The sequence below is a fragment of the Staurois parvus genome, unplaced genomic scaffold, assembly GCF_062004578.1.
Source record: "Staurois parvus isolate SC_StPar_1 unplaced genomic scaffold, SC_StPar_1.0 ptg000415l, whole genome shotgun sequence".
Taxonomy (NCBI): domain Eukaryota; kingdom Metazoa; phylum Chordata; class Amphibia; order Anura; family Ranidae; genus Staurois; species Staurois parvus.
This window is the reverse complement of record NW_028318211.1, coordinates 3,952,299-3,961,238: the sequence shown is the minus strand read 5'-3', so window position 1 is coordinate 3,961,238 and position 8,940 is coordinate 3,952,299. Positions and strand designations below refer to the sequence as shown.

General features: G+C 45.9%; 1 protein-coding gene across 1 annotated transcript; it reads left to right on the top strand.

Moving 5' to 3' along the window:
* Positions 1-6,714: 6,714 nt before the first annotated feature.
* LOC149454886 (olfactory receptor 6C74-like) lies at positions 6,715-7,740 on the top strand. Its single transcript, XM_089686960.1, has one exon. It carries the CDS (start codon positions 6,715-6,717, stop codon positions 7,654-7,656), a length of 942 nt encoding a protein of 313 aa, XP_089543086.1. The 3' UTR covers positions 7,657-7,740.
* The last annotated feature ends 1,200 nt before the right edge of the window (positions 7,741-8,940 follow it).

Below are 8,940 nucleotides of genomic sequence, written 5' to 3'. Positions count from 1 at the left end.
TTCGGCTGTCGCTTCGCAAGCAACCGAGCATGCTATGGGCCATTTGTGCCAAGGAATGCGAGGGACTCCCTGCCTCCATCTCCACAGCATACTGCCACGGTGCGTCTGGGTCCTCTGTCTCCTCCTCCTCCTCCTCTACCAGATGCTCCTGCTCCTCCACTCCTGTCCGCTGTGTGGAAAAACCACCCATTTCACTCAATAATTCCTGAGCACAAATGTCCTCCTCTACCTCCTCCTCTTCTTCCTGTCCTGCCCCCACAGGGGTCATGTGGCGTTGAGATCTGTGCGCCACGTCTACCGCACCCTAACCAGCCATTGTTAACAGCATTTGTTCCAGGACGTGCAACAGAGGAATGACGTCGTTCATCCCATAGTCCTGCCGACTCACGAATAGCGTGGCCTCCTCAAAGGGCCTGAGCAAGCGGCAGGTGTCACGCATGAGCTGCCAATGGCTGACATCAAAGTTACACAGGGGAGTACCTTTATCCACTTGTAACATCAGGAAATCGGTGATGGCCTTTCGCTGTTCGTAAAGGCGGTCTAACATGTGTAGGGTTGAATTCCACCTTGTTGCAACGTCGCAGATCAGGCGATGCTGTGGAATTCCGTTCTGCCGCTGCAGCTCAAGGAGGGTGTGCTTTGCGCTGTAGGAATGGCTGAAATGCATGCAAAGTTTACGTGACATTTTAAGGATGTCTTGCAGTGGGATGGTGGATTTTAGGAACCGCTTGACAACCAGATTGAACACGTGAGCCATGCATGGCGCATGGCACAACCTTCCTTGACGCAGAGCAGACACCATGTTCTTTCGGTTGTCGGTCAACATGGTTCCGATTTTCAGTTTGCGCGGAGACAGCCATCTGTCGATTTCTCTGTTCATTACACTCAGAAGTTCCTCCCCTGTGTGACTACGTTCGCCAAGGCATACCAGGTGCAGCACAGCGTGACACCGTTGCGCCCTGCACATGTGATATGCCGGTCGGGTAATGGGACTTGGCACGGGGGTGGCGGCTGAGGACACGGCGGAAGAAGAGGTGGTAGAGGCGGACATGTTTGCTGGACCAAGGACATGCAAACGTGGAGGCAAAAGCGTCGTGACCTGTCCAAGTTGCTGGTGCGGCTGTGCCGGCACCACGTTCACCCAGTGGGCCGTAAATGACATGTACTGTCCCTGACCGTAGTTACAGCTCCACACGTCGGCGCTGCCGTGCACTTTGGCAGAGACCGACATGCTCAAAGACTGGCCCACCATCTCTTCTACATGTGAATGCAGGGCTGGCACTGCCTTTTTGGCGAAGAAATGACGGCTTGGCACTCTCCACCGCGGCGCGGCACAAGCCATCATTTCTCGGAAAGGTGCTGAGTCCACCAGTTGGAAAGGGAGGGACTGCAGCACCAGCAACTTGGACAGGAGGACGTTCAGCTTTTGCACCGTCGGTTGCGTGCTCGCAAACTGTTGTCTCTTGGAAACGGATTCCAAGATAGACTGCTGACGGAATCCGTGAAGAGGAGTAGCAGGAGAAGGAGCATCTGAACGAGCAGAAGATGCCAACGAGCGACAACTCCCCTCAGCAGAGGTGTTGGAGCCTTGACTGGCTGATAGAGGGCGATTGACGTCGGGTGACGGAGCAAGTAACGGAGCGGGTGATGGAGCGGGGGCTGGGTCAGGCAGAACCGCCGTATCTTTATCACGGTTTTCCCAGGCCACCAAATGGCGACGCTGCATATGCTGACGCAACGCTGTAGTCCCAACATGGGCCCCTTGGCCACGCTTGACTTTCTGGCCACATAGTCGACATACGGCTACGTTTACTTCCTCGGGCGGCTTGACGAAAAATTGCCACACCGCCAAGTAGGAAACTTTGCCCCCGCTACTCCTCACTGGCTGACTGCTACTTCCTCCGTGCACACCGGCACCCCTACTGGCCGTGGTGGTAGGCTGCAGTGGAGCTGGTGCTCTACTCCGTGGCCGTTTGGCTCCACTGACACTGCTGCGACCCTGCTGCCTCCTGGGCAACCCACCGACTGTTTCGCTCGCTGCCAAGCTGGCACCCACTTCTCCTGATGATGCGGAAGAAATTGCCTGATGACGACGAGGCTGCCAAGTGCGATCAACCTCCTCACCATCAAGTAGGGTCTCCGCCTCACTACTAGCCCCCTCGGCTGCGTCTGGGTCAGGAGACAGACCTGTCTCTAGACCGGCTACCGAGCCACTCTCCTCGCCAGTACTTCTTCGCCTGGCTGCTGAAGAGGCGGATGTCTCCCCCCGTTCCTGACCGCCCTCTGTTAGCTCTTCCTCACTGTACAGTGGGGCTGAGCCCACAGCATGCGATACTTCGCTTGGTGAGGGAACACCAAAGGACAGGGGCAGGTAGAGGACACGTGATTTCAGTGGGCTTGCTCCCGGGCCATGCCAACTAACGGTTGTGTCTGACGTACCCACCGACCGTTGGCTGTAGGTGTCAGAGGTGACCTGGGAACAGGAAGACGACCGAGCCAACCAATCAATGACGGCAGGGTTGTCGGTGGAGACTCGACCGCTGGATGACACCGGGAGCACTGGCCTCTGGCTGCGACTAGTGCTGCCTCGACCCCTTCCTCTGCTGCCACGTCTGCTCGCTCCTAAAACATTGCCTCCTCTGCCACTCCTCTGCATGTTGTCTGACATACTCTTTAATTCAACGATTCTGTGTCCCTGAGTAACAATTCTGTGTCCCTGAGTAACAATTCTGTGTCTGTCCCTGAGTAACAATTCTGTGGCCCTGAGTAACAATTCTGTGTCCCTCAGTAACAATTCTGTGTCCGAGTAACGTTTCTGTGGCCCTAAGTAACGGTTCTGTGGCCCTCAGTAACAATTCTGTGGCCCTCAGTAACAATTCTGTGTCTGTTCCTGAGTAACAATTCTGTGGCCCTAAGTAACGTTTCTGTGGCCCTAAGTAACGGTTCTGTGGCCCTCAGTAACAATTCTGTGTCCCTGAGTAACGTTTCTGTGGCCCTAAGTAACGGTTCTGTGGCCCTCAGTAACAATTCTGTGGCCCTCAGTAACAATTCTGTGTCTGTCCCTGAGTAACAATTCTGTGGCCCTAAGTAACATTTCTGTGGCCCTAAGTAACGGTTCTGTGGCCCTCAGTAACAATTCTGTGTCCCTGAGTAACGTTTCTGTGGCCCTAAGTAACGGTTCTGTGGCCCTCAGTAACAATTCTGTGGCCCTCAGTAACAATTCTGTGTCTGTCCCTGAGTAACAATTCTGTGGCCCTAAGTAACGTTTCTGTGGCCCTAAGTAACGGTTCTGTGGCCCTCAGTAACAATTCTGTGTCCCTGAGTAACGTTTCTGTGGCCCTAAGTAACGGTTCTGTGGCCCTCAGTAACAATTCTGTGTTCCTCAGTAACAATTCTGTGTCTGTCCCTGAGTAACAATTCTGTGGCCCTAAGTACGTTTCTGTGGCCCTAAGTAACGGTTCTGTGGCCCTCAGTAACAATTCTGTGTCCCTGAGTAACGTTTCTGTGGCCCTAAGTAACGGTTCTCTGGCCCTCAGTAACAATTCTGTGTCCCTCAGTAACAATTCTGTGTCTGTCCCTGACTAACAATTCTGTGTCCCTAAGTAACGTTTCTGTGGCCCTAAGTAACGGTTCTGTGGCCCTCAGTAACAATTCTGTGTCCCTGAGTAACGTTTCTGTGGCCCTAAGTAACGGTTCTGTGACCCTCAGTAACAATTCTGTGTCCCTCAGTAACAATTCTGTGTCTGTCCCTGAGTAACAATTCTGTGGCCCTAAGTAACGTTTCTGTGGGCCTAAGTAACGGTTCTGTGGCCCTCAGTAACAATTCTGTGTCCCTGAGTAACGTTTCTGTGGCCCTAAGTAACGGTTCTGTGGCCCTCAGTAACAATTCTGTGTCCCTCAGTAACAATTCTGTGTCTGTCCCTGAGTAACAATTCTGTGGCCCTAAGTAACGTTTCTGTGGCCCTAAGTAACGGTTCTGTGGCCCTCAGTAACAATTCTGTGTCCCTGAGTAACGTTTCTGTGGCCCTAAGTAATGGTTCTGTGGCCCTCAGTAACAATTCTGTGGCCCTCAGTAACAATTCTGTGTCTGTCCCTGAGTAACAATTCTGTGGCCCTAACTAACGTTTCTGTGGCCCTAAGTAACGATTCTGTGGCCCTCAGTAACAATTCTGTGTCCCTGAGTAACGTTTCTGTGGCCCTAAGTAACGGTTCTGTGGCCCTCAGTAACAATTCTGTGTCCCTGAGTAACGTTTCTGTGGCCCTAAGTAACGGTTCTGTGGCCCTCAGTAACAATTCTGTGGCCCTCAGTAACAATTCTGTGTCTGTCCCTGAGTAACAATTCTGTGGCCCTAACTAACGTTTCTGTGGCCCTAAGTAACGATTCTGTGGCCCTCAGTAACAATTCTGTGTCCCTGAGTAACGTTTCTGTGGCCCTAAGTAACGGTTCTGTGGCCCTCAGTAACAATTCTGTGTCTGTCCCTGAGTAACAATTCTGTGGCCCTAACTAACATTTCTGTGGCCCTAAGTAACAGTTCTGTGGCCCTCAGTAACAATTCTGTGTCCCTGAGTAAGGTTTCTGTGGCCCTCAGTAACAATTCTGTGGCCCTCAGTAACAATTCTGTGTCTGTCCCTGAGTAACAATTCTGTGGCCCTAACTAACGTTTCTGTGGCCCTAAGTAACGATTCTGTGGCCCTCAGTAACAATTCTGTGTCCCTGAGTAACATTTCTCTGTCCCTAAGTAACGTTTCTCTGTCCCTAAGTAACGTTTCTCTGTCCCTAAGTAACGTTTCTGTGGCCCTAACTCTGTCCCTAATACAGAGCGGTCTGCCTCTCTTGAATGACTGGAGGCAAATGGAGAATTCTAAAATGGCCGCCATTTATAGCTCGACCATTACACAGTGCTGGCTGGCTGGCTGCTGATTGGCTAATGCGATCACATGTCATTAATGAATGCATTATGGGTCAGCGCGCCTTGTCTGCGCGCCTTCCCAGACATCCCCGCTCCGTCGCCGCACATGTCGCCGCCATTTTAGGAAAAATTTCGATTCGCGCATCCGAAGTATGATAATTTTCGGATTCGGCGCAAATCGAAATTTTTCCAATATTCGAAACGAATTCCACTTCGCCTACTTCGATTCGCTCATTTCTAAATATTTATTTGATTATATTTGCTGATTGCACTATGATTTAATTTATGTGATGGTTATATATTTGGTAAGCTAGAGGAAGCAGTGCACTGGTGTTTGGTTTTTCATTTATTTTACACATCCTACCCAATTGTGGTTTAGGTGCTGGTCTCTGATATTTAAGGTCTACTAAGCACAGGATTAATATTTCTTTTCTATTTTATTAAAATAATGCTCCTGTTATGAAGGTCTTTGCACAGGCACTTTCTGTGATAGGGTAACGACACTCTGTCCCCATCTCCTAAATTGTCCTCCTGCATTGTTAACCTCCCTGGAGGTATTCCTGAGTCTAGCTCGTGGTAAAGTTTCAGCACCACAAGCGATAACCCCGAGCTACACTCGGGAATACCCTGCAGTGTTGCTCCGGGATCTCTTCTGCATTTACCTTGTCCTGTGCTCCCGCAATGTCCCCCCTGCAGTGTCCCTGGCAATGTCCTCCGGCCGATGCCTGGAGGTTTTCGTTCCCTGCGCGTCAGGACGTACGGGGACAGAACTGGTGGGAAATTTTAAAATTTTAAAAGTGACATTCACTAAAATCACATAGTAAAACTTTATTGTATCATACCATTTCACATACATTTTGTCCCTGGTGCCTTGTCCTGTGCCCTGCCTGCATTTTTACTGTTCTTTCTGCCTTGAAACCGAGAAATGTCCATGGCATCCAAAAAGCGTCCCTTTAGGTCAAAAACTGTTTTAGACCAGCTAGAGAACAGTGATAGTAAATTAGAACCACTTGCAGAATTGAGTGATAATGATTAGTGGGGAAATTCGTCATCAGACACTGAAAACGATTTTGCGACTGAGCTCAGTGATGTGCAAACTTGGCGCTATATTTCAAATTTCAGTGTTTTTGGTTTGATTATATTATTGCATTAAATTTATTATTATTATATTATTATTTTTTATGATTATTTATTAAATTATAATTTATGATTTCGTGTTTCAAATTTTAACATACCCGGGATTTTTACTAGACTCTTGTTTGGACAGATTTCAATGTGTTAATCCTAAAAATGAAAGGCCTACAATAAAAAAAAACAACATATTTCCATGCAAAAAAATTTACCACTTTGAGCACAGAAATATGGACATAATCAGACTGCTAGGGAAGCTACCTTGTTCCATGCTTTTCCAATGAAGACTACAGGCAGCTATGTCAGAGCACATTTCAAATCCCTAAAAATGAACTATAGCAGTTGCTGGAGAACATGCAAATAGACAGGATGTGGCTACAAAGACGCTGATATGTAGCAAAGGATAAAATAAAGGTAAAAACAAGTTGATTATGATCCACAGTGCTTTAGAAAATTTAAATTCATTAGGGTTTCTGTATATTTTAAGATAATAAATATTACTGTTGGGATTTGTGTTTTCCTAGGAGAATTTGAATTTATAAAGAAAATTAATCCTTTGGGAATGATATGCAGACACAGTGCTATTGTTGACAGTTGGCCCTGCATGTTATAAATAATGACATTCATCTTGAAACTCTTTCAACACCTGAATACTTATTGAGCATTAGATGTGATGTCATCTAATCATACCATATTTATATTAGCAGGATTTAAATTTAGTCCTGAGATTCAGAGTACAGTGTTTGTAGTGGTGCTTTTGGTTTATGCTTTGTCAATATTGGGCAACATAACCATATTCACTGTGATATGCTTGGAAAGGTCTCTCCATACGCCTATGTATTTTTTCCTAAGCAGCTTGGCAATTGAGGATATGGGTTTTATCTCCAGCACTGTACCTATGCTCCTCTTTATTATGGCTACTGGCAATGGAAGCATATCTCAAAAGAACTGCTTCATGCAGCTTTATTTCTACATGTCCTTTGGCTCTGTAGAGTTTTTACTGTTGGCATTTATGTCTGTGGATCGGTACGTGGCACTTTCCTATCCCCTGAGATACCGCAACATAATCACTGACCGGACATGTTTCTATTTGATTCTAATATCCTGGGTATCTGGTTTCTTTATGTTCCTCTATTCCATTTTATTACTATCCAATCTGTCCTTCTGTGGTCCCTTTGAGGTCAATCACTTCTTCTGTGATGCTTCCGTGTTGGTCAAAATAAGCTGTTCAGACTCATCATTTTTTAACACAATCTTCGCCATTTCTGCAGCATCTATAGTCCTAATATCATTTCTTGTCACTTGTGTATCATATAGGTCTGTCATTGGTGCAGTAATGAAGATTAAGTCCTCAACAGGAAAGAGGAAAGCCTTTTCCACATGCAGCTCTCATTTTATTGCTGTAACATTGTTATATTTAACTGTCATATTTCTTTATGTAAGAACAGCTGGCAGTGTCTCTAATGACTTAAATAAAGCAATTAGCATAATCAATAGCATCTTGTCACCATTCAGTAATCCATTTATATACAGCCTGAGGAATGATAAAGTTCAGGAGGCATTCTGGAAGGTTTTGAATATTCACAAAGAGAAAGAAAATCAACCTATTCCATGATCTTCACCACATTTGCAGCAACCGTAAAGTAACACTAAATGATATCCTTATTCTCCAAGACTAATTCATACACTTCTACAACCTAATGGCCCTGTATTATATTTTTTCATTAAATTGTTTCTTACTCTGTTTTTCTGCCTCCTTTTACAGCTCTCTTTGAGCTTCTGAACCTCACCTTTCTCTAATTTCCATTTGTTTGGAACAAGCATTATATGTTAGTTACGATCATGCTCACTGCTCAAAGCACATTACAAATCCTATAGTCCTTAGTTAATCTCAGGAGTGAGGGTTGCCATGTTCCTACATGCAGTGGGACCATGGAGAATGCTCCCCTCTAACATGAAGTCAGATCAAAGCAGAGAAAGCAAGGGATTTGGAGATTTGGAGGAGGCTGAGAGCAATAGAAAGTACTTTTTGAGCTAAAAATATATAATTGAATAGAAGTTCAATAGAAATAGAACCACAATTTATTATCCCCTTAATGCTAGCAACATTTACATTGGCATCATACAGCTATGACATTGCTAAAGATCACCACACACGTTATAATATGTTTCTACGAATTCCTTTAGATATACCAACATGTATGTACTGCATGAGCCACCTGATTGGATATATTTTATTGTATAGATTAGGTAAATCCTCATATTACACAGCTTTGGTAGATCTAATGTTGACTGTACAGAGATTATACAGTCACATTGTAACATGTATAGTACATTCTAAGAAAATGTATAAGAAGCTATCTACTGCTAATGTATAAGCTACTGTTTTTTTTAAATGTTAGTTGTCTAACTGATATAGTTTTGCTGTCAGGACCTGGATCAACTGTTGGTGGCACTGTGCTTTCCAGAGCAGACGTTTTGTAGTTCCCGTGTCCACGGTAGGTGTCTCTCAGCAGCCAGCACATCCCAGTTATCAGTTTCCACTTGATGCTGGCTGCTTGGAGGGTATTTATTTCCTCCTCTACATTTCCCCCTTGCGCCAGTGTTTTGCTTGCTGCCAGATTCTACTATCCGTTATCCTGTTTCTGTTCCTGGTCCTGCCCTGTATGTTGTGCCCTGAATCCTGCTGCATTGTACCTGCTCTCCCTTGTTCTTCATCCTAGTTTTGGTTCCCCCTTTCCATCTGCTCCCTGCACCTCCAGTTTCTCCCTGCTTATCTAGGTTCCCCATTTTGTATATAGTTAGTTGTTAGTTAGGATTTCTGTTTGTTAGTTATTAATCAGGTATTTTGTCACTGGGTTTTTGTTTCACTTATATTTTTATGTTTGCTGTATATTGG